Below are 24,646 nucleotides of genomic sequence, written 5' to 3'. Positions count from 1 at the left end.
TGGGACCGGCACTGGTTTATACTGGTTTGTACTGGGAGCAAGTGGGGGGGGACTAGAGGAGGACTGGGAGGGGGTAAATGCAGAAAAAATGGCAAAAAAAGGGTTAAAAACAGAGAAAAAATGGGGAAAATGGAGATTTGGGGTTACTGGTTTGTACTGGGAGGGACTGGACGGGGACGGCGAGGGACTGGTTTGGACTGGGAGAGACTGGTTTGTACTGGGAGGGACTGGGGGGGACTGGGAGAGGGAAAAATGGCGAAAAAATGGCAAAAAAAGGGTTAAAAATGGAGAAAAAATGGGGAAAATGGAGATTTGGGGTTACTGGTTTGTACTGGTTTGTACTGGTTTGTATTGGGAGGAACTGCAGGGGAACGGTTAGGGACTGGTTTATACTGGGAGCAAGTGGAGGGGTACTGGGAGGGACTGGGAGGGGGGAAATGCAGAAAAAATGGCCAAAAAAGGGTTAAAAATGGAGAAAAAATAAGGAAAATGGGGATTTGGGGTTACAGGTTTGTACTGGTTTGGACTGGGAGGGAACTGGGATGGGATTTAGGGGCACTGGGATGGACTGGTTTGTACTGGGGGGGACTGGGAGGGGGGAAATGCAGAAGAAATGGCAAAAAAAGGGTTAAAAATGAAGAAAAAATGGGGAAAATGGGGATTTGGGGTTACTGGTTTGTACTGGTTTGTACTGGGAGGGACTGGGATGGACTGGGAGGGGTTTTGGGGACACTGGGAAAAGGATTGGGAGGCACTGGGAGCACTGGGAACAGCACTGGACCATACTGGGAGCACTGGGACCCCCCCAGTTCCATACTGGGACCCCCCAGTTCCATACTGGGAGCACTGGGACCCCCCCCAGTTCCATACTGGGAGCACTGGGACCCCCCCCAGTTCCATACTGGGAGCACTGGGAACAGCACTGGACCATACTGGGAGCACTGGGACCCCCCCAGTTCCATACTGGGACCCCCCAGTTCCATACTGGGAGCACTGGGACCATTCCCAGTTCCATACTGGGAGCACTGGGCCCATCCCAGTTCCATACTGGGAGCACTGGGACCCCCCCAGTTCCATACTGGGAGCACTGGGCCCCTCCCAGTTTAATCCTTTCCAATCCCCAAATCCCAAACTGGGATTAAGTGGGATTAACTGGGCGTGGCCATCTCGCCGCCCTCATTTGCATAAACCAGAAAAATTTACATACACGCGCCTATTTCTCACATCCCTCTGCACAAATCTGCATAAATCTGCATAAATTTGCATACATTGCAGAAATACCGGTACCAAGATGAGGACAGCCCCCCCCTGGAGCAGAGCCCCGCCCACCTGCCCAGCCAGGTAAGGCCACACCCACTTTTTGGGCAGGTAATTTCCATATATGGAGAGGCCACGCCCCCTTTTAGAGACCACGCCCCTTTGTGGACAGGTAATGTCCATATATTGTCAGGCCACGCCCCCTTTCCAACCAGCCAATGACCATACACGGACGTGGCGCGGTAATTTGGGTGGCCACGCCCCTTTTTTGGGAGGCCACGCCCCCATGGAGGGGCAGCAGTGATGTCATCGCTGTCAGTGATGATGTCACAGATGTGATGACGTCATCGGTGATGTCACAGGAGGCGTGACCAGGGAATTTGGGGTGGGGGAGGGGAATTCGGGGCCATTTTGGGATTTTGGGAGAGGAGCTCGGGAAAATTTGGGAATTTTGAGGGGATTTTGGGGGAATTTTGAGAATAACTGGGGAATTTTGGGGGAAATCGGGAAAAAATTTGGGAAAATTTGGGGAATGTTTTGGAATTTGGGGAAAATGTTGGGATTTTTAAGGAAAATTTGGGAAAATTTTGGGACTATTTGGGAATTTTGGGGGAAATTTGGGGAAAATGGGGAATATTTGGGGAATATTTGGGAATTTTGGGGAAAATTTGGGTATTTTTGGGGAGATATGGGGAAAATTGGGGGATTTTTGTAGAAAATTTGGGAATTTTGAGGGATTTGGAGGGATTTTTTGGGAAAATTTTGCAATTGTTGGAGAAATTTGGGAGTTTTGGAGGAAAAATAGGGAATTTTGGAGGGTTTTTAGGGAAATTTGGAAAATTTGGGAAAAATTTGGAGAATATTTGGTAATTTTGTGGAAAATTTGGGGATTTTTGGGGAAGATGGGGAAAATTGGGGGGAATTTGTGAAATATTTGGGAATTTCAAGGGATTTTTGGGGAAATTTGGGAGTTTTGGGGAAAATTTGGGAGTTCTGGAGGAGTTTTAGGCAAAACTTGGTGAATATTTTGGAATTCGGGGGAAAATTTGGGGAATTTTGGGAAAATTTGTGTAAAATTTGGGGAATTTGTGGAAAATTTGGGAATTTTGAGGAATTTGGGGGAAAACTGGGAATTTGGGGGGAAATTGGGGCGAAATTTGGGTCGATTTTTGTGGGAAATTTGGAGTTTTGGGGTGGAATTTTGGGGATTTTGGGTTCTTTTGGAAGGGTTGGGGGTGATCGGGGAATTTGGGGGATTTTTTGGGAATTTTTTTTGGGAATTTGGGGATATTTTGGGGGGGTTTGGGGGTCTCTGACCTCCCCTCCCCCCCCAGGCCAATTCTCCCCCCGTCATCGTCAACACCGACACCCTGGAGGCCCCGGCCTATGTGAGCCCCAAAAACCCCCAAAATCTCCCCAAAAATCCCGCCTGGAATTGCCCAAAATCCACCCCGGATCCCTCGGGAATCAGCCCCAAAATTCCCTCCAAAATCCTCCCAAAATTCCATCGAATCCCTCCAAAAATCGCCCCAAAATCCCCCAAAATTCACCCAAAAATTCCATCAAGTTCAGCCCAAATCCAGCCCAAAATTCTGTCAAAATTCCTCTAATATTCCATCTAAATCCCCCTAAAAATCACCCAAAGATTCCATCAAATTTAGACCCAATACAGCCCAAAATTTCCCCAAAATTCCATTAAAATTCCCTCAAAAATCTCCCCAAAATTCCATCAAATTAAGCCCAAATCCAGCCCAAAATTCCCCCAAAAAATTCCATTAAAATTCCCTCCAAAATCACCCCAAAATTCCTTCATATTCAGCCCAAATCCAACCCAAAATTCCCTCAAAAATTCCCTCAAATTCAGACAAAATTCAGCCCAAAATCCCCCCAAAAGTTCCATCAAAATCCCACCAAAAATCCCTCCAAAATCGCCCAAAAATTCCATCAAGTTCAGCCCAAAATTCCACCAAAATTCCATTAAAATCCCCCCCAAAATCTCCCCAAAATTCCATCAAATTCAGCCCAAATCCAGCCCAAAATTCCCCCCAAAATCCGCCCAAAATTCCATTAAAATTCCCTCCAAAATTCCATCACATTTCAACCAAATCCAGCCCAAAATTCCTTCCAAATCCTCCCAAAATTCCCACAAAACACCCCCAAAAATCCCCAAAATTCCCTCCAAATCTGCCCCCAAAAATCCTCCCCAAATTTCCCTCAAAATCCCGCCCAAATTCACCCCCAAATCCCCCAAATTTTCCCCCCAAATCCCAAAAATTCTCTTTTTTTTGGCAGGTGAACGGCACCGAGGGGGAGATGGAATATGAGGAGATCACTCTAGAGAGGGTGAGAGCCCCAAAATCCCCAAAAATGCCCCAAAATCCCCAAAAATGCCCCCAAAATCTGCCCCAAAATCCCCAAAATCAGAGTCAGGAGCCCCAAAAATCCCTCGGGCCCCAAAATTGCAGAAAATCAACCCAAAAATTCAAATGGGAACCCAAAAAAATCCCCAAAATCCACCTGGGAACCCAAAAAATTCCCAAAATCCACTGGGGGGGCCCAAAACTGCCCAAAATCAGCCCAAAAATTCAAATGGGAACCCAAAAAAATTCCCAAAATCCAACTGGGAACCCAAAAAATTCCCAAAATTCACCTGGGAACCCCCAAAAAAACCCAAACAAAACCCAAATTCTGCCCTGGATCTACCTGGGAACCCCAAAATTGGAGTCTGGAGCCCCAGAAACTGCTGAGAGCCCCAAAATTGCCCAAAATCAGCCCAAAAATCCACCTGGAATCCCAAAAAATCCCCAAAATCCACCTGGGAACCCCAAAAATTGCACAAAATCCACTGGGGGGCCCCAAAATTGCCCGAAATCAACCCAAAAATCCACCTGGGAACCCCAAAAAATTCCCAAAATCCACCTGGGAACCCAAAAAATTCCCAAAATCTACCTGGAGCCCCCAAAATCGCCCAAAAATCCACCTGGGAACCCCAAAAAAATCCCAAAATCATCCCCAAACCCCAAATTCTCCTTTTATGGTTTTGTGGGGGTTTTTGAGATTTTTGGTGGGGTTTTGGGGTAATTTGGGGTTTAAAGTTTGGGGATTTTTGGGGGAGTTTTTTGGGGGATTTTTTTGGCTCGTGGGGACCCCCAAAATCCATTTGGGAGCCCCCAAAAAACTTCCCAAAATTCCCTTTTTTTGTTGTTTTTGTAGGGATTTTTATGGGGTTTTTTTGGTTTTTTGAGGTTTTGCTGTTCTGGGGGTTCTGGGGATGGATTTTGGGGGTTTTTTGGGGTGTTTTGGGTCTAACAGGACCCCAAATTCCCGCAGGGGAACTCGGGGTTGGGGTTCAGCATCGCGGGGGGCACCGACAACCCCCACGTCGGGGACGACCCCGGGATCTTCATCACCAAAATCATCCCCGGGGGCGCCGCGGCCCAGGACGGGCGGCTCAGGTGAGAAATCCCAAAAAATCTCCCAAAATCACCCCAAAATCAGCTTCAGGATCCTCAAAAACCCCCAAAACCACCCCAAAAACCCCAATATTCACCCCAAAAACCCCAAAATTCACCCCAAAATCATCCCCGGGGGCGCCACGGCCCAGGACGGGCGGCTCAGGTGAGAAATCCCAAAAAATCACCCCAAAATCACCCCAAAATCAGCTTCAGGACCCTCAAAAACCCCAAAAAACACCCCCAAAAACCCCAAAATTCACCCCAAAATCATCCCCGGGGGCGCCGCGGCCCAGGACGGGCGGCTCAGGTGAGAAATCGCCCAAAATCGCCCAAAATCACCTTAAAATCACCCAAAAGTCAGCTTCGGGACCCCCAAAAACCCCAAAATTCACCCCAAAATCATCCCTGGGGGCGCCGCGGCCCAGGACGGGCGGCTCAGGTGAGAAATCCCAAAAAATCACCCAAAATCACCCCAAAATCAGCTTCAGGATCCTCAAAAACCCCAAAATTCACCCCAAAATCATCCCCGGGGGTGCCGCCACCCAGGACGGGCGGCTCAGGTGAGAAATCGCCCAAAATCACCCCAAAATCATCCAAAATCACCTAAAATTAGCCCAAAATCGCCCAAAATCACCCCAAATCACCCCAAAATCAGCTTCAGGATCCTCAAAAACCCCAAAAATCACCCCCAAAACCCCAAAATTCACCCCAAAATCATCCCCGGGGGCGCCGCGGCCCAGGACGGGCGGCTCAGGTGAGAAATCGCCCAAAATCGCCCAAAATTACCCCAAAATAATCCCAAAATCAGCTTCAGGATCCTCAAAAACCCCAAAAAACACCCCCAAAAACCCCAAAATCATCCCCGGGGGCGCCGCTGCCCAGGACGGGCGGCTCAGGTGAGAAATCACCCAAAATTACCCCAAAATCACCCCAAAATCAGCTTCAGGATCCTCAAAAACCCCAAAATTCACCCCAAAATCATCCCCGGGGGCGCCGCCGCCCAGGACGGGTGGCTCAGGTGAGAAATCACCCAAAATCACCAAAAATCATCCAAAATCTCCTAAAATTAGTCCAAAATTGCCCAAAATCACCCAAAATCACCCCAAAATCAGCTTTGGGACCCTCAAAAACCCCCAAAAACACCCCTAAACTCCAAAACCCCCAAAATTCACCCCAAAATCATCCCTGGGGGTGTCACCAGCTAGGATGGGTGGCTCAGGTGAGAAATTGCCCAAAATCACCCAAAATTACCCCAAAATCACCCCAAAATCAGCTTCAGGATCCTCAAAAACCCCCAAAACCACCCCCAAAAACCCAAAAATTTACCCCAAAAACCCCAAAATCATCCCCGGGGGCGTCACCAGCCAGGACGGGCGGCTCAGGTGAGAAATCCCAAAAAATCTCCCAAAATTACCCCAAAATCACCCCAAAATCAGCTTCAGGACCCCCAAAAACCCCCAAAACCACCCCCAAAATCACCCCAAAATCATCCCCGGGGGCGCCGCGGCCCAGGACGGGCGGCTCAGGTGAGAAATCCCAAAAAATCTCCCAAAATTACCCCAAAATCACCCCAAAATCAGCTTCAGGATCCTCAAAAACCCCAAAAACCATCCCAAAAACCCCAAAATTCACCCCAAAATCATCCCCGGGGGCGCCGCAGCCAGGACGGGCGGCTCAGGTGAGAAATCGCCCAAAATCGCCCAAAATTACCCCAAAATCACCCCAAAATCAGCTTCAGGATCCTCAAAAACCCCCAAAACCACCCCAAAGACCCCAAAATTCACCCCAAAAACCCCAAAATTCACCCCAAAATCATCCCCGGGGGCGCCGCTGCCCAGGACGGGCGGCTCAGGTGAGAAATCGCCCCAAAATCACCTAAAATCATCCAAAATCTCCCGAAACAGCCCCAAAATCATCCAAAAATTACCCCAGAATTATCCAAATTACCCAAAATTACTCAGAGTTACCCAAAATCACCAAAATTCACCCAAAATCAACTCAGGAACCCCAGGAATCTCTTCAGGACCCTCAAAAACCCCAAAAACCACCCCAGGAACCCCCAAAATCCCCAAAATTCACCCAGAATTCATCCAAAATTCAGCTCAGGTCCCCCAAAAATCCACTCAGGACTTCCTAAACTCCCCAAAATTTTGGATTTTTTCCCAAAATCCAGTGAATTTTCCCCAAACCAGGGTCAATGACAACATCCTGTTCGTGAACGAGGAGATGCCCCCAAAACTGCCCCAAATCCCCCCAAAACTGCCCCATAGGGCCCCATACCAGCCTGAAACACCCCAAAATGCCCCAAAAAATCCTAAAAATTGCGGATTTTTTCCCAAAATGCCCCGAATTTTCCCCAAATCAGGGTCAACGACAGCATCCTGTTCGTGAACAAGGCCAATGTCCGGGAGGTGCCCCCAAAACCCTCCTGGAACCGCCCCAAAACCCCCCAGAATCCCCTCCAAACCTCCTAAAATGCCCATAAAAATCCCAAAAATTCCGGAATTTTTCCCAAAATCCCCTGAATTTTCCCCAAACCAGGGTCAATGACAGCATCCTGTTCGTGAACGAGGCCGATGTCCGGGAGGTGCCCCCAAAACCCTCCTGGAACCGCCCCAAAACCCCCCAAAATCCCCCAAAAACCTCCTAAAATGCCCAAAAAAATCCCAAAAATTGCGGAATTTTTCCCAAAATGCCCCGAATTTTCCCCAAACCAGGGTGAACGACAGCATCCTGTTCGTGAACGAGGCGGACGTGCGGGAGGTGCCGCACTCGGCGGCCGTGGAGGCGCTGAAGGAGGCCGGGGCCGTGGTTCGGCTCTACGTGATGAGGAGGAAGGTCCCGGCCGAGAGGGTGGTGGAGGTCAAACTCATCAAAGGGCCCAAAGGTACCCCAAAAACCCCAAAAGCGCCCCAAAATTCCTGAAATCCCCAAATCCGGATTGAAATCCCCAAAATCCGGCTCAAAAATCCAGCCCAAAATCCCCCAAATCCAGCCTGAAATCCCCAAAATCCAGCCCAAAAAATCATCCTGGGAACTTCAAAATCTGCCTGAGGATCCGCAAAATCGACCCAAAATCTACCCCAGGACCCCAAAATCCACCTGGGAACCCCAAAATTCCTGAAATCCATCCCAAAATCCCTGAAATCCACCCCAAAATCCAGCCCAAAATGCCCCTGGGGGAGGAGGAGGGGGAGGAGGAGGAGGGGGAGGAAGGTCCCAGCCGAGAGGGTGGTGGAGGTCAAACTCATCAAAGGGCCCAAAGGTACCCCAAAAACCCCAAAAGCGCCCCAAAATTCCTGAAATCCCCAAAATCCGGATTGAAATCCCCAAAATCCGGATCGAAATCCTCCAAATCTGGCTCAAAAATCACAAAAATCAGGCGTGAAATCCCCAAAAATCCAGCCCCAAAAATCATCCTGGGAACACCAAAATCCGCCTGAGGATCTGCAAAATCGACCCAAAATCTACCCCAGGACCCCAAAATCCACCTGGGAACCCCAAAATCCACCTGGGAACCCCAAAATTCCTGAAATCCCCAAAATCCAGCTTGAAATCTCTGAAATCCATCCCAAAATCCCCAAAATCCTCGAAATCCACCCCAAAATCCAGCCCAAAATGCCCCTGGGGGAGGAGGAGGAGGAGGGGGAGGAAGGTCCCGGCCGAGAGGGTGGTGGAGGTCAAACTCATCAAAGGGCCCAAAGGTACCCCAAAAACCCCAAAAGAGCCCCAAAATTCCTGAAATCCCCAAAATCCGGATCGAAATCCCCCAAATCTGGATCAAAATCCCCCAAATCTGGCTCAAAAATCACTGAAATCTGGCTCAAAAATCACCAAAAATCCAGCCCAAAAATCATCCTGGGAACACCAAAATCCGCCTGAGGATCCGCAAAATCGACCCCAAAATCTACCCCAGGACCCCAAAATCCACCTGGGAACCCAAAATTCCACCTGGGAACCCCAAAAATCCTGAAATCCCCAAAATCCAGCTTGAAATCTCTGAAATCCATCCCAAAATCCCCAAAATCCCCGAAATCCACCCCAAAATCCAGCCCAAAATGCCCCTGGGAGAGGAGGAGGGGGAGGAAGGTCCCGGCCGAGAGGGTGGTGGAGGTCAAACTCATCAAAGGGCCCAAAGGTACCCCAAAAACCCCAAAAGCACCCCAAAATTCCTGAAATCCCCAAATCCGGATCGAAATCCCCCAAATCCGGATCGAAATCATCCAAATCCGGCTCAAAAATCACAAAAATCAGGCGTGAAATCCCCAAAATCCAGCCCAAAAAATCATCCTGGGAACACCAAAATCCACCTGGGAAAACCGAAATCACTGAAATCTCTGAAATCCACCCCAAAATCCAGCCCCAAATCCCCCAAATCCACCCCAAAATCCCCAAAATCCAGCCCCAAATCCCCCAAATCCACCCCAAAATCCCCAAAATCCAGCCCCAAATCCCCCAAATCCGCCCCAAAATCCCCAAAATCCAGCCCAAAATGGCCCTGGGGGAGAAGGAGGAGGAGGAAGGTCCCGGCCGAGAGGGTCAAGCTCATCAAAGGGCCCAAAGGTACCCCAAAAACCCCAAAAGCGCCCCAAAATTCCTTAAATCCCCCAAATCCGGATCGAAATCCTCCAAAATCCGGTGCGAAATCCCCCAAATAGGCCTCAAAATTCCTGAAATCCGGCGCGAAATCCCCCAAATCCAGCCCAAAAATCAACCTGGGAACACCAAAATCCGCCTGAGGATCCGCAAAATCGACCCAAAATCTACCCCAGGACCCCAAAATCCACCTGGGAACCCCAAAATTCCTGAAATCCCCAAAATCCGGCTCAAAATCCCCAAAATCCGGCTCAAAATCCCCCAAATCCGGATCAAAACCCCCAAAATCCAGCCCAAAATCCATGAATTTAATCACAGAATCCCCAAAATCCAGCCCAAAAAAATCATACTGGGAACCTCAAAATCCACCTGAGGATCCGCAAAATCGACCCCAAATCTACCCCAGGACCCCAAAATCCACCTGGGAGCCCCAAAATCCACCTGGGAACCCCAAAATTCCTGAAATCCCTAAAATCCACCTCAAAATCCCTGAAATCCAGCCCAGGATCCATCCAGGAACTCAAAAATCTCCAAAATCCACCCCAAGAACCCCAAAATCCTCCTGGAAACCCCAAAATTGTCCTCAAAACCCAAAGTTCCCCCAAAATCCACCCCAGGACCCCAAAATTCCCTAAATCCCAAAAAAAATCCACCCCAGGGACCCCAAAATCCACCTCGGGGACTCCAAAATTCCCCCAAAATCCTCCAAATCCACCTCAGGGACACCAAAATTCCCCCAAAATCCTCCAAATCCACCTCAGGGACACCAAAATTCCCCCAAAATCCCCAAAATCCACCTCAGGGACACCAAAATTCTCTAAATTCCCCCAAATCCACCTTGGGGATCCCAAAATTTCCCAAATTCAGCCCAAAATCCTCCTTGGGGATCCCAAAAATTCCCTAAATCCCCCCAAAATCCACCTTGGCAACCCCAAGATCCACCCCAGGACCTCAAAATCCATCTCGGGGACCCCAAAATTTCCCAAATTCAGCCCAAAATTCATCCCAGGACCCCAAAATTCCCCCAAAATTCCCCCAAAATTCCCCCAAAATTCCCCCAAAATTCCCCCAAAATCCACCTCGGGGACCCCAAAATTCCTTAAATCTTCAAAATCCAGCCCAGGACCCCAAAATTGCCCAAATTCAGCCCAAAATCCCCCCACGGAGCCCCAAATTTGGGGACATTTGGGGGCATTTTGGGACCTCCCAGGGGGACAACGGGGGAGGTGACAAAGGAGGGGGGGACACAGGGAGGTGACAATGGCAGAGGTGACAATGAAAAGGTGACACAGGTGACAATGGCACAGGTGACAATGGGAGGTGACACAGGTGACAAAGGTGACAATGAAAAGGTGACACAGGTGACAATGGAGGTGACAATGAGAAGCTGACACAGGTGACAATGGGGGAAGGTGACAGTGGGAGGTGACAATGGCAGGTGACACAGGTGACACAGGTGACAAAGGTGACAATGAGAAGGTGACAATGGGAGGTGACACAGGTGACAAAGGTGACAATGAAAAGGTGACAATGGGACGTGACAATGGGAGGTGACACAGGTGACAATGAAAAGGTGACACAGGTGACAATGGCACAGGTGACAATGGGAGGTGACAATGAGAAGGTGACACAGGTGACAAAGGTGACAATGGGAGGTGACAAAGGGGAGGTGACAAGGAGGGAACAACAACAAAAGGGGGGTGACAAAGGTCACAAAGGTGACAGGTGACACCACAGGGAGGTGACAGCGGGGGGGAGGTGACAATCAGGGGGTGACAATGAAAGGTGACAAAGGGGAGGTGACAAATGGGAGGTGACAAATGGGGAGGTGACAACAGGGAGGTGACAAGGAGGAAACAACAACAAAAGGGGGGTGACAACGTTGACAACGGTGACAGAGGTGACAGAGGTGACAACACAGGGGGGTGGGTGACAGCGGGGGGGAGGTGACAGTGGGGTGGAGGTGACAGTCGGGGTGACAATGAAAGGTGACAATGGGAGGTGACAAATGGGAGGTGACAAGGAGGAAACAACAACAAAAAGGAGGTGACAGCAGTGACAAAGGTGACAACGGTGACAGAGGTGACACCACGGGTGGGGGGGTGACAGCGGGGGGGAGGTGACACCGGTGTCCCCCCCCGGGCAGGTCTGGGGTTCAGCATCGCGGGGGGCGTGGGCAACCAGCACATCCCGGGGGACAACAGCATCTACGTCACCAAGGTCATCGAGGGGGGGGCGGCGCACAAGGACGGGCGGCTGCAGGTCGGGGACAAGATCCTGGCCGTGAGTTGGGGACACCGGGGACAGGGGGACAGAGGGGACATTGGGGACAGCGGGGACAGCGGGGACAGTGGGGGGGATGGGGACATCAGGGACAGCGGGGACATTGGGGGATTGGGGACATCGGGGGGGATTGGGACATTGGGGACATTGGGGGGTTCAGAACATCAGGGACATCAGGGGGGATGGGGACATCGGGGACACCGGGGGGGATTGGGGACACAGGGGTATTGGGGACATTGGGGGATTCAGGACATTGGGGACACTGGGGGGATGGGGACACTGGGGAGATTGGGGACATCGGGGACATCAGGGGGGTGGGGACATTGGGGACATCAGGGGGGAGTTGGGGACATCGGGGACAGTGGGGACACTGGGGACATCGAGCACATCAGGGACACTGGGGACATTGGGGACATTTGGGGACATCGGGGACACCGGGGGAGTTGAGGACATTGAGGACATCAGGGACACTGGGGGGGATGGGGACATTGGGGACATTGGGGGGGATTGGGGACATTGGGGACACCAGAGGGGATTGGGGACATCGGGGACATTGGGGAGGATGGGGACACTGGGGACACGGGGGGGACTGGGGACAGAGGGGACATTGGGGACATTGGGGGGGATGGGGACATCAGGGGAGTTGGGGACAGTGGGGACATCAGGGACATCGGGAACATCGGGGACACTGGGGGGGATTGGGGACATTGGGGACACTGGGGGGTTTGGGGACATTGGGGATATTGGGAGGGATTGGGGACATTGGGGGGGGTTGGGGACATCAGGGACATCGGGGGGGATGGGGACATCGGGGACATCTGAGGGGGTTGGGGACATCGGGGGTTAAAGGGGGATTGGGGACATCTGGGGACATCAGGGGGTTTGGGGACATCGGGGACATTGTTGGGGTTGGGGACATTGGGGGGGTTTGGGGACATCAGGGCAGTTGGGGACATGGGGGACATCTGAGGGGTTTGGGGACATCAGGGGTTAAAGGGGGACTGGGGACACTGGGGACATCGGGGACATTGGGGACATTGGGGGATTGGGGACATTGGGGGACACTGGGGACATTGGGGACATTGGGGACATTGGGGGATTGGGGACATTGAGGCAATTTCGGGGCACTTGGGACATTTGGGGACTTTGAGGAGATTTTGGGATATTTGGGACATTTGGGGACATTGGGGGGATTTCGGGGGTGTTGGGGACATTGGGGGGTGGCCAAGGTGGGGTGGTGGCACTGCTGTCCTCATGTCCTCTCCCTGTGTCCGTGTGTCCCCAAATCCTCTGGCCCCAATGTCCCCAACGTCCCCGATGTCCCAAATCCCCCCAATGTCCTCAATGTCCCCAATGTCCCCAATACCCCAAAATCTCCCCAATGTCCCCAAATGTCCCCAATGTCCCCAATGTCCCAAATCCCCCCAATGTCCCCGATGTCCCCAATGTCCCAAATACACCAAAATCCCCCCAGTGTCCCCCAAGCCCCCAATGTCCCAAACTCCCTCAATGTCCCCAATGTCCCCAATGTCCCCAATCCCCACAATGTCCCAAAATCTCCCCAATGTCCTCAATGTCCCCAGTGTCCCCAGTGTCCCCAATGTCCCCAACCCCCCCAAAATGTCCCAATGTCCCCAAAGTCCCCAATACCCCAAAATCTCCCTGATGTCCCCAGTGTCCCCAGTGTCCCTGATGTCCCCAATGTCCCCAACACCCCCAAAATGTCCCAATGTCCCCAATGTCCCCAATACCCCAAAATGTCCCAATGTCCCCAATGTCCCCAATGTCCCTAATGTCCCCAATACCCCAAAATCTCCCTGATGTCCCCAAACCCCCCGATGTCCCCAGTGTCCCCAACGTCCCCGCTGTCCCCAGGTGAACAACGTCAGCCTGGAGGACGTCATGCACGAGGACGCGGTGGCGGCGCTGAAGAACACCTACGACGTGGTGTACCTGCGCGTGGCCAAGGCCACCGTGCCCGGCCTCGGGGACAGCTACGGGCCCCCCGACGTCACCGGCTGTGAGCGCCACGCGGGGACATTGGGGACACCGGGGGGTGGGGACATCGGGGACACCGGGGACACCGGGGGGTGGGGACATTGGGGACACCGGGGGGTGGGGACATCGGGGACACCGGGGGGGTTGAGGGGATTGGGGACATTGGGGATGTTGAGGATGATGGGGACATTGAGGGGGTTGGGGACATCGGGGACATTGAGGAGACATTGGGGACATTGGGGACATTGGGGACATCATGGGGGTTGGGGACATTGGGGACGTTGAGGACATTGGGGGGTATTGGGGACATTGGGGGGCATTGGGGACATTGGGGAGGTTGGGGACATTGAGGGGGTTGGGGACATCGGGGACATCATAGGGGTTGGGGACACTGGGGACATTGAGGGGACTGGGGGCATTGGGGGGGGTTGGGGACATTGGGGACGTTGAGGATGATGGGGACATTGGGGACATTGAGGGGATTGGGGGCATTGGGGACACCGGGCAGGTTGTGGACATTGGGGACATCATGGGGGTTGGGGACATTGGGGACATTGAGGGGACATTGGGGACATTGGGGGGGTTGGGGGCATTGAGGGGGTTGGGGACATTGGTGACATTGGGGGGGTTGGGGACATCGGGGACATTGGGGGGACATTGGGGACATTGAGGGGTTTGGGGACATTGGGGACATCATGGGGGTTGGGGACATTGGGGACACCGGGGGGGGTGGGGACATTGGGGACATCGGGGGATTGGGGACATTTGGGGACATTGGGGGGGTGGGGACATTGGGGACATCGGGGGGCATTGGGGACATTGGGGATATCATGGGGGTTGGGGACACCAGGGACTTTGAGGGGACATTGGGGACAGTGGGGACGTTGAGGATAATGGGGACATTGGGGGGGTTGGGGACATTGGGGGCATTGGGGACGTTGAGGATGATGGGGACATTGGGGACATTGGGGACACGGGGGGGTTCGGGACATTGGGGACATTGGGGACATTGGGGGGATTGGGGACACTGGGGACATTTGGGGACATTGGGGACATTGAAGGGACTGGGGACATTGGGGACATTGAGGGGGTTGGGGACATTGGGGGGGTTGGGGACTTTGGGGACACTGGGGGGATCAAGGACATTGGGGACATTTGGGGACACCAGGGGGATTGGGGACATTGAGGGGATTGAGGACGTTGAGGGGGACTGGAGGGGTTGGGGACGTTGGGGACATCAGGGATTTGGGGACATTGGGGACATTGGGGACACTGGGGACTTTGGGGACACTGGGGACACTGGGGGGATTTGGGACATTTGGGGACATTGGGGACATCAGGGATTTGGGGACGTTGGGGACACTGGGGAGGATTTGGGGACACTGGGGACATCAGGGATTTGGGGACACTGGGGTGGATTTGGGGACATTGGGGACATTGGGGTGGATTTGGGGACACTGGGGGACATTTGGGGACACTGTGGGAGGGACATCAGTGGTAGAACTCCCCCCCCCGTCCTTGTGTCCCTGTCCTTGTCCCCAATGTCCCCAAATGTCCCTTTGCGTCCCTTTATCCCTGAATGTCCTAAATTTTCTCAGTGTCCCCAACTGTCCCTTGATGTCCTCAAATGTCCCCAACTGTCCCCAACTGTCCCCAACTGTCCCCAAATGTCCCCAACACCCCTGGGCTCGGAGCTGCCCCTCCCCATCCTCTGTGTCCCCGATGTCCCTCAGTGTCCCCGATGTCCCAAATGTCCTCGATTCCTCTGACACTGCGCCATGTCCCCGCTGTCCCCTGATGTCCCCTGATGTCCCCTGATGTCCCCAACTGTCCCCAACTGTCCCCAGCCTACTCGGCCCACCTGGACTCGGAGCTGCCCCCCCAGAGTTTCCTGGGCCCCGAATTCCCCCCGGCGCTGACCCCGACGTCCCCACGGCGCTTCTCGCCCGGCCCCAAGGAGCTGCTGCCCGACGACGACGTCCCCAGGTCTGTCCCCAATGTCCCCAAGTGTCCCCAAGTGTCCCCAAGGGTCCCCAGGGGTCACTGATGTCCCCAAGCGTCCCCAGGATGTCCCCAAGGGTCACTCAGGGGTGTCCCCAGGGCCCCAAGGAGCTGCTGCCCGACGACGACGTCCCCAGGTCTGTCCCCAATGTCCCCAAGTGTCCCCAAGTGTCACCAAGTGTCCCCAGGGGTCACTGACCTCCCCAGGATGTCCCCAAGGGTCACTCAGGGTCACTCAGGGTCACTCAGGGGTGTCCCCAAGGCCCCAAGGAGCTGCTGCCCGACGACGACGTCCCCAGGTCTGTCCCCAATGTCCCCAAGTGTCCCCAAGGGTCACCAAGTGTCCCCAGGGGTCCCCAGGGGTCACTGACCTCCCCAGGATGTCCCCAAGGGTCACTCAGGGTCACTCAGGGTCACTCAGGGTCACTCAGGGGTGTCCCCAAGGCCCCAAGGAGCTGCTGCCCGACGACGACGTCCCCAGGTCTGTCCCCAATGTCCCCAAGTGTCCCCAAGTGTCCCCAAGGGTCACTGATGTCCCCAAGGGTCATTCAGGGTCACTCAGGGTCACTCAGGGTCACTCAGGGGTGTCCCCAAGGCCCCAAGGAGCTGCTGCCCGATGACGACGTCCCCAGGTCTGTCCCCAATGTCCCCAAGTGTCACCAGGGGTCCCCAAGGGTCACTGACCTCCCCAGGATGTCCCCAAGGGTCACTCAGGGTCACTCAGGGTCACTCAGGGGTGTCCCCAAGGCCCCAAGGAGCTGCTGCCCGATGACGACGTCCCCAGGTCTGTCCCCAGTGTCCCCAAGGGTCCCCAGGTCTGTCCCCAATGTCCCCAAGTGTCCCCAAGGGTCCCCAGGGGTCACTGACCTCCCCAGGATGTCCCCAAGGGTCACTCAGGGTCACTCAGGGGTGTCCCCAAGGAGCTGCTGCCCGATGATGACGTCCCCAGGTCTGTCCCCAATGTCCCCAAGTGTCCCCAAGTGTCCCCAGGGGTCACTGACCTCCCCAGCATCCCCAGGATGTCCCCAAGGGTCACTCAGGGTCACTCAGGGGTGTCCCCAGTGTCCCCAAACTGGTTCCACCCCACCCAGGGGCTCCCCAAGGTGAACAAGGTCAGCCTGGAGGACGTCATCCGTGATGTCCCCAATGTCCCCAATGTCCCCAATGTCCCCAATGTCCCCAATGTCCCCAATATCCCCACTGTCCCCAATGTCCCCAATCCCCCAAATGTCCCCAAATCCCCAAATGTCCCCAAATGTCCCAAATTCCTCCAAACGTCCAAGTGTCCCCAGTGTCCCCAAATCCCCAAATGTCCCCAAACGTCCACATCATTCCCAATCTCCCCAAATGTCCTCGAATGTCCCCAAATATCCCCAATCCCCCAAATCCACCAATGTCCCCAATGTCCCCAATGTCCCCAGGGACCTGCGTCGCATCGTGATCCCGAGTGGCTCCAATGTCCCCAAATGTCCCCAATCCCCCAAATCCCCCCAATGTCCCTGATGTCCCCAGTGCCCCCAACCCCCCCGCTGTCCCCAAATGTCCCCAACGTCCCTGTTGTCCCCAATGTCCCCAACCCCCCGATGTCCCCAATGTCCCCAATGTCCCCAGTTCCCCCAATGTCCCCAATATCCCTCAATGTCCCCAATCCCACAAATGCCCCCAACCCCCCCGATGTCCCCACTGTCCCCAATGTCCCCAGTTCCCCCAATGTCCCCAGTGTCCCCAATGTCCCCGATGTCCCCAATGTCACCAACCCCCCAATGTCCCAAATGTCCCCAACCCCCCGATATCCCCAAATGTCCCCAAATGTCCCCAATGTCCCCAATGTCCCCAATGTCCCCAATGTCCCGAATCCCCCAAATTCCCCCAAATGTCCCCAATGTCCCCAAATCCCCCCAAACCCCCCCAATGTCCCCAAGCCCCCTCAATGTCCCCAATGTCCCCAAGGTCCCCAATGTCCCCAATCCCCCAATGACCCCAATCCCCCGAATCCCCCCGATGTCCCCAATGTCCCCAACGTCCCTGCTGTCCCCAAATGTCCCCAATGTCCCCAATGTCCCCTCTGTCCCTGTGTCCCCAGGGACCCCAATGTCCCCAATGTCCCCAATCCCCCAAACCCCCCCCAATGTCCCCAAATGTCCCCAATGTCCCCAATGTCCCCAATGTCCCCAGGGACCCGCGGCGCATCGTGATCCCGCGCGGCTCCACCGGTCTCGGCTTCAACATCGTTGGTGGTGAGGACGGTGAGGGGATCTTCATCTCCTTCATCCTCGCCGGCGGCCCGGCCGACCTCAGCGGGGAGCTGCGCAAGGGCGACCAGATCCTCTCGGTGGGTGGCCCTGGGGACACTTGGGGACACTTGGGGACACCTGGGGACACTTGGGGACACCGGTCAGGGCGATGGAATTAGGCAGTTTGGGGATTTTTGGGGTTTTTTTGGAGGTTTTTTGGGGATTTTGGTCATCATCATCATCATCCTCATCATGAGAAAGGGTCATGGGTCAACCCAAGAGTGTCCCTGGGGTGTCACAGCTCCTTGGTGGCACTTGGGGACACTTGGGGACACCTGGGGACACCGGCCAGGGCAGTGGAATGGGGCACTTTGGGGTTTTTTGGGGTTTTTTGGGGTTTTTTTGGGATTTTTGGTCATCACCATCATCATCCTCACCATTCAAAGGGGTCCTGGGCCACCCTCAGAGTGTCCCTGAGGTGTCACAGCCCCTTGGTGGCACTTGGGGACACTTGGGGACACTTGGGGACACCGGTCAGGGTGGTGGAATGGGGCAGTTTGGGGTTATTTTGGGGTTTTTTTGGAGGTTTTTGGGGTTTTTGGTCATCACCATCATCATCCTCATCATGAGAAAGGGTCCCAGGCGACCCTCAGAGTGTCCCTGAGGTGTCACAGCCCCTTGGTGGCACTTGGGGACACTTGGGGACAGCTGGGGACACCGGCCAGGGCGGTGGCATGACGCACTTCGGCCATTTTTGGGGTTATTTGTAGGTTTTTTGGGGTTTTTTGGGGTTTTTGGTCATCACCATCATCATCCTCATCATGAGAAAGGGTCATGGGTCACCCCCAGAGTGTCCCTGGGGTGTCACAGCCTCTTGGTGGCACTTGGGGACACTTGGGGACACCTGGGGACACCGGTCAGGGCGGTGGAATGGGGCGGTTTGGGTTTTTTTTGGGTTTTTTTGGGGTTTTTTTTGGGTTTTTGGTCATCATCATCATCATCCTCATCATGAGAACGGGTCATGGGTCAACCCAAGAGTGTCCCTGGGGTGTCACAACCCCTTGGTGGCACTTGGGGACACTTGGGGACACCTGGGGACACCGGTCAGGGAGGTGGAATGAGACAGTTTGGGCATTTTTGGGGTTATTTTTGGGGTTTTTGGGGTTTTGGGTCATCACCATCATCATCCTCATCATGAGAAAGAGTCATGGGTCACCCCCAGAATGTCCCTGGGGTGTCACAGCCCCTTGGTGGCACTTGGGGACACTTGGGGACACCTGGGGACACCTGGGGACACCAGCCAGGGCGGTGGAATGGGGCGGTTTGGGGTTTTTTGGGGGTTTTTTTGGGGGTTTTTGGTCATCACCATCATCATCCTCACCATTCAAAGGGGTCCCGGGTCACCCCCGGACTGTCCCTGGGGTGTCACAACCCCTTGGTGGCACTTGGGGACACGTGGGGACATCTGGGGACACCGGCCAGGGCGGTGGCATGACGCACTTCAGCCATTTTTGGGGTTATTTGTAGGTTTTTTTGGTTTTTTGGGGTTTTTGGTCATCACCATCATCATCCTCATCATGAGAAAGGGTCATGGGTCAACCCAAGAGTGTCCCTGGGGTGTCACAACCCCTTGGTGGCACTTGGGGACACTTGGGGACACCTGGGGACACCTGGGGACACCGGTCAGGGCGGTGGAATGGGGCGCTTTGGGGTTATTTTGGGGTTTTTTTGGAGTTTTTTGGGGTTTTTTTCATCCCCATCATCATCCTCATCATGAGAACGGGTCATGGGCCACCCTCAGAGTGTCCCTGGGGTGTCACAACCCCTTGGTGGCACTTGGGGACACTTGGGGACACCTGGGGACACCGGTCGTGGTGGTGGAATGGGGCGCTTTGGGGTTATTTTGGGGGTTTTTTGGAGGTTTTTGGGGTTTTTGGTCATCACCATTATCATCCTCACCATGAGAAGGGGTCCTGGGTCACCCCCAGAGTGTCCCTGGGGTGTCACAACCCCTTGGTGGCACTTGGGGACACTTGGGGACACCGGTCAGGGAGGTGGCATGAGGCACTTTGGGCGTTTTTGGGGTTATTTTTGGGGTTTTTGGGGTTTTGGTCATCACCATCATCATCCTCATCATGAGAACGGGTCATGGGTCAACCCAAGAGTGTCCCTGGGGTGTCACAACCCCTTGGTGGCACCTGGGGACACTTGGGGACACTTGGGGACACCGGCCGGGGTGGTGGCATGAAGCACTTTGGGTGTTTTTGAGGTTATTTTGGGGTTTTTTGGTGTTTTTGGTCATCACCATCATCATCCTCATCATGGGAAGGGGTCTCAGATCATCTCTGGTGTCCCCAGAGTGTCCCCAAATGTCCTTTAATGTCCCCAAACGTCCCCAAACGTCCCCAAATGTCCCCAAATGTCATTTTCCCCCCCATTTTCCCCCCAATTTCCCCATTTCCCACCATTTTTTCCAGTTTTCCCCCATTTTTTCCCCATTTTCTCACATTTTTCCCCCATTTCCCTGTCCCCCCGCTGTCCCCGAGTGCCACCGCGTGTCCCCAAGTGCCACCGCGTGTCCCCAAGTGCCACTGCGTGTCCCCAAATGTCCTTTTTCCCCCATTTCCCCCCAGTTTTCCTCATTTCCCCCCAATTTTCCCCCATTTTCTCCCATTTTTCCCCCATTTCCCCATCCCCTCGCTGTCCCCAAGTGCCACCACGTGTCCCCAAGTGCCACCGCGTGTCCCCACCTGTCCCAAATGTCCCCAAATGTCCTTTTCTCCCTCATTTTCCCCCCAATTTCCCCATTTTTCCCCATTTTCCCCCCATTTTCCCCATCCTGTCACTGTCCCCGAGTGCCACCGCGTGTCCCCAAGTGCCACCGCGTGTCCCCAAGTGCCACCACATGTCCCCACCTGTCCCAAGTGTCCCCAAATGTCATTTTTTCCCCAATTTTCCCCAATTTTTCCCCATTTCCCCTGTTTTTTCCCCCATTTTCCCCATCCTGTCACTGTCCCCAAGTGCCACCGCGTGTCCCCAAGTGCCACCGCGTGTCCCCGCAGGTGAACGGGGTGGATCTGCGCGGTGCCACCCACGAGCAGGCGGCGCTGGCCCTGAAGAACGCGGGACAGTCGGTGACAATCGTGGCCCAGTACCGGCCCGAAGGTGACAGCGCCGTCCCCAAGTGTCCCCGAGGGTCCCCAAGTGTCCCTGAGGGTCCCCAAGTGTCCCCAAGGGTCCCAAAATGTCCCCAGAGGTGTCCCCATGGTGGCCCCAAGGGTCACCAAATGTCCCCAAGGGTCTCCAAGTGTCCCCAAATTTCCCTGAGGGTCCCTGAGTGTCCCCAAGTGTCCCCAAATGTCCCCAAGGGTCCCCGAGGGTCCCCAAATGTCCCCAAGGGTCCCCAAATGTCCCCGAGGGTCCCCAAATGTCCCCAAAGGTGTCCCCATGGTGGCCCCAAGTGTCCCCAAGGGTCCACAAGTGTCCCCGAGGGTCCCTGAGGGTCCCTGAGTGTCCCCAAATGTCCCCGAGGGTCCCTAAATGTCCCCAAAGGTGTCCCCAAGTGTCCCCAAGGGTCCTCAAGGGTCCCTAAATGTCCCCAAGGGTCCCCAAATTTACCCAAATGTCCCCAAAGGTGTCCCCAGGGTGGCCCCAGTGACCATCATGGTCCAGTGAAGCCCCAAAGGTGACACCAGGAGTGTCCCCAAATGTCCCCAAATGTCCCTCAATGTATTGAGTCCCTCAAGGATCCCCAAAATTCCGGATTTTCCCAAAATCCCGGGAATTCACCCCAAAATCCGTTTCAGAGTACGGCCGATTCGAGGCCAAGATCCCCCAAACATCCCCAAAAATCCCCAAATATCCCAAACTCCCCCAAATCCCCTCCATGTCCTGAATCCCCCAATGACCCCAAAATTCCGGATTTTCCCAAAATCCCGGGAATTCACCCCAAAATCCCTTTCAGAGTACGGCCGCTTCGAGGCCAAGATCCACGAAACATCCCAAAAAAATCCCCCAAAATCCCCAAATATTCCAAATATCCCAAATCCCATCAACGTCCTGAATCCCCCAACGACCCCAAAATTCGGGATTTTCCCAAAATCCCGGGAATTCACCCCAAAATCCCCCATTTCAGAGTACGGCCGCTTCGAGGCCAAGATCCCCGAAACATCCCAAAAAATCCCCAAATATCCCCAAACTGCCCCAAACCCCCTCAATGTCCTGAGTCCCCCAATGACCCCAAAATTCCGGATTTTCCCAAAATCCCGGGAATTCACCCCAAATTCCCCCATTTCAGAGTACGGCCGCTTTGAGACCAAGATCCCCCAAACATCCCAAAAAATCCCCAAAAAATCCCCAAATAACCCAAATCCCATCAATGTCCTGGATCCCCCAATGACCCCAAAATTCCGGATTTTCCCAAAATCCCGGGAATTCACCCCAAAATCCCGTTTCAGAGTACGGCCGCTTCGAGGCCAAGATCCCCCAAATATCCCTGAAATATCCCAAAAAAATCCCCAAAAATCCCAAATATCCCAAATCCCCTCAATGTCCTGAGTCCCCCAATGACCCCAAAATTCCGGATTTTCCCAAAATCCCGGGAATTCACCCCAAAATCCCGTTTCAGAGTACGGCCGTTTCGAGGCCAAGATCCCCAAAATATCCCTGAAATATCCCCAAAAAATCCCCAAAAATCCCCAAAAGTCCCAAATATCCCAAATCCCATCAATGTCCTGAATCCCCCAATGACCCCAAAATTCCGGATTTTCCCAAAATCCCGGGAATTCACCCCAAAATCCCATTTCAGAGTGCGGCTGCTTCAAGGCCAAGATCCCCCAATTATCCTCCAAATATCCCAAATATTCCCCCAAATATCCCAAAATTCCCAAACTCCCCCAAATCCCATCAATGTCCTGAGTCCCCCAAACACCCCGAAATTCTGGATTTTCCCAAAATCCCGGGAATTCACCCCAAAATCCCTTTCAGAGTACGGCCGCTTCGAGGCCAAGATCCCTGAAACATCCCAAAAAATCCCCAAATATCCCAAATATCCCAAATATCCCAAACCCCCTCAATGTCCTGAGTCCCCCAATGACCCAAAAATTCTGGATTTTCCCAAAATCCCGGGAATTCACCCCAAATTCCCCCGTTTCAGAGTACGGCCGTTTCGAGGCCAAGATCCCCCAAATATGCCCAAAAAATCCCAAAATAATCCCAAATATCCCAAATCCCCTCCATGTCCTGAGTCCCCCAATGACCCCAAAATTCCGGATTTTCCCAAAATCCCGGGAATTCACCCCAAAATCCATTTCAGAGTACGGCCGATTCGAGGCCAAGATCCCGAAGCATCCCCAAAAATCTCCAAAAAATCCACAAAAAACCCCAAAAATCCCCAAATATCCCAAACTCCCCCAAACCCCCTCAATGTCCTGACCCCCCCAATGACCCCAAAATTCCGGATTTTCCCAAAATCCCGGGAATTCACCCCAAAATCCCCTATTTCAGAGTACGGCCGCTTCGAGGCCAAGATCCCCGAAACATCCCAAAAAATCCCCAAAAAATCCCCAAATATCCCAAACCCTCCAAACCCCTCCTTCATCCCAATGACCCCAAAATTCGGGATTTTCCCAAAATCCCGGGAATTCACCCCAAATTCCCCCATTTCAGAGTACGGCCGCTTTGAGACCAAGATCCCCCAAACATCCCAAAAAATCCCCAAAAAATCCCCAAACTCCCCCAAATCCCCTCAATGTCCTGGATCCCCCAATGACCCCAAAATTCGGGATTTTCCCAAAATCCCGGGAATTCACCCCAAAATCCCCCATTTCAGAGTACGGCCGCTTCGAGGCCAAGATCCCCCAAATATCCCTGAAATATCCCCAAAAAATCCACAAAAATCCCCAAATATCCCAAAGCCTCCAAACCCCTCCTTCATCCCAAACACCCCAAAATTCCGGATTTTCCCAAAATCCCGGGAATTCACCCCAAAATCCGTTTCAGAGTACGGCCGATTCGAGGCCAAGATCCACGACCTGCGGGAGCAGCTCCTGAGCAGCAGCCTCGGCTCCGGCAGCGCCTCCCTGCGCAGCGACCCCAAGCGCGGCTTCTACGTCCGGTGGGGACATCGGGGACACTTGGGGACATTTGGGGACATTTGGGGACATTTGGGGTTTTGGGATTTGGGGGTTTTTTGTGATTTTTTGGGATTTTTTAGCGATTTTTTGTGATTTTTTGTGAATTTTTGTGGATTTTTGGCGATTTTTTTACATTATTTTTGTGGAGATTTTCCACATCTGGAACATTTGGGATTTTGGGGACATTTGGGGTTTGTGGCATTTGGGGTTTTTTGGGAAATTTTGGGATTTTTTAGCGAATTTTTGTGATTTTTTGTGATTTTTTGTGATTTTTTGTGATTTTTTTGTGAATTCTTGACCATTTTTGGAGAGATTTTCCACAACTGGGACATTTGGGATCTTGGGGACATTTGGGGACATTTGGGGACATTTGGGGTTTTTGGGATTTTTGGGGTTTTTTGGGAAATTTTGGGATTTTTTAGCAATTTTTGGTGATTTTTTTAAGCGATTTTTTGTGAATTTTTTGTGATTTTTGTAGTGATTTTTCCCACGATTTTTGGAGAGATTTTCCACAACTGGAACATTTGGGATCTTGAGGATATTTGGAGTTTTTGGGATTTTTGCGATTTTGGGGTTTTTGGGGATTTTTTTTTGGTTTTTTTTTGATTTTTTTGGGATTTTTGGGCTCTCTCGGCTCCGGCAGCGCCTCCCTGCGCAGCGACCCCAAGCGCGGCTTCTACGTCCGGTG

At 53.4% G+C, this 24,646-nt stretch overlaps 1 protein-coding gene across 13 annotated transcripts in view; it reads left to right on the top strand.

Moving 5' to 3' along the window:
• DLG4 (discs large MAGUK scaffold protein 4) overlaps nucleotides 1-24,646 on the top strand; it is a 44,313-nt gene that overhangs the window by 7,887 nt on the left and 11,780 nt on the right. For 3 of the 13 annotated variants that reach the window (XM_072920609.1, XM_072920606.1, XM_072920615.1), the window contains exons 2-12: nucleotides 1,276-1,341; nucleotides 2,592-2,645; nucleotides 3,550-3,600; nucleotides 4,588-4,712; nucleotides 7,430-7,599; nucleotides 11,455-11,591; nucleotides 13,467-13,611; nucleotides 15,437-15,575; nucleotides 17,766-17,922; nucleotides 20,887-20,989; nucleotides 23,825-23,939. In XM_072920609.1, the coding sequence (XP_072776710.1) occupies nucleotides 1,276-1,341; nucleotides 2,592-2,645; nucleotides 3,550-3,600; nucleotides 4,588-4,712; nucleotides 7,430-7,599; nucleotides 11,455-11,591; nucleotides 13,467-13,611; nucleotides 15,437-15,575; nucleotides 17,766-17,922; nucleotides 20,887-20,989; nucleotides 23,825-23,939 (1,262 nt within the window). Of the gene's footprint in view, nucleotides 1-1,275; nucleotides 1,342-2,591; nucleotides 2,646-3,549; nucleotides 3,601-4,587; nucleotides 4,713-6,198; nucleotides 6,239-6,547; nucleotides 6,565-7,253; nucleotides 7,300-7,429; nucleotides 7,600-8,794; nucleotides 8,851-8,954; nucleotides 9,276-11,454; nucleotides 11,592-13,466; nucleotides 13,612-15,436; nucleotides 15,576-15,955; nucleotides 16,072-17,765; nucleotides 17,923-20,886; nucleotides 20,990-23,824; nucleotides 23,940-24,646 lie in introns of those variants that run through there. The other 10 variants (XM_072920610.1, XM_072920608.1, XM_072920607.1 and 7 more) reach the window with 9 other exon arrangements.

The sequence above is a fragment of the Taeniopygia guttata genome, chromosome 32 (assembly GCF_048771995.1).
Source record: "Taeniopygia guttata chromosome 32, bTaeGut7.mat, whole genome shotgun sequence".
Taxonomy (NCBI): Eukaryota; Metazoa; Chordata; class Aves; order Passeriformes; family Estrildidae; genus Taeniopygia; species Taeniopygia guttata.
Note: the sequence above shows the minus strand (reverse complement) of the source record. Positions and strands in the feature narration are given on the sequence as shown.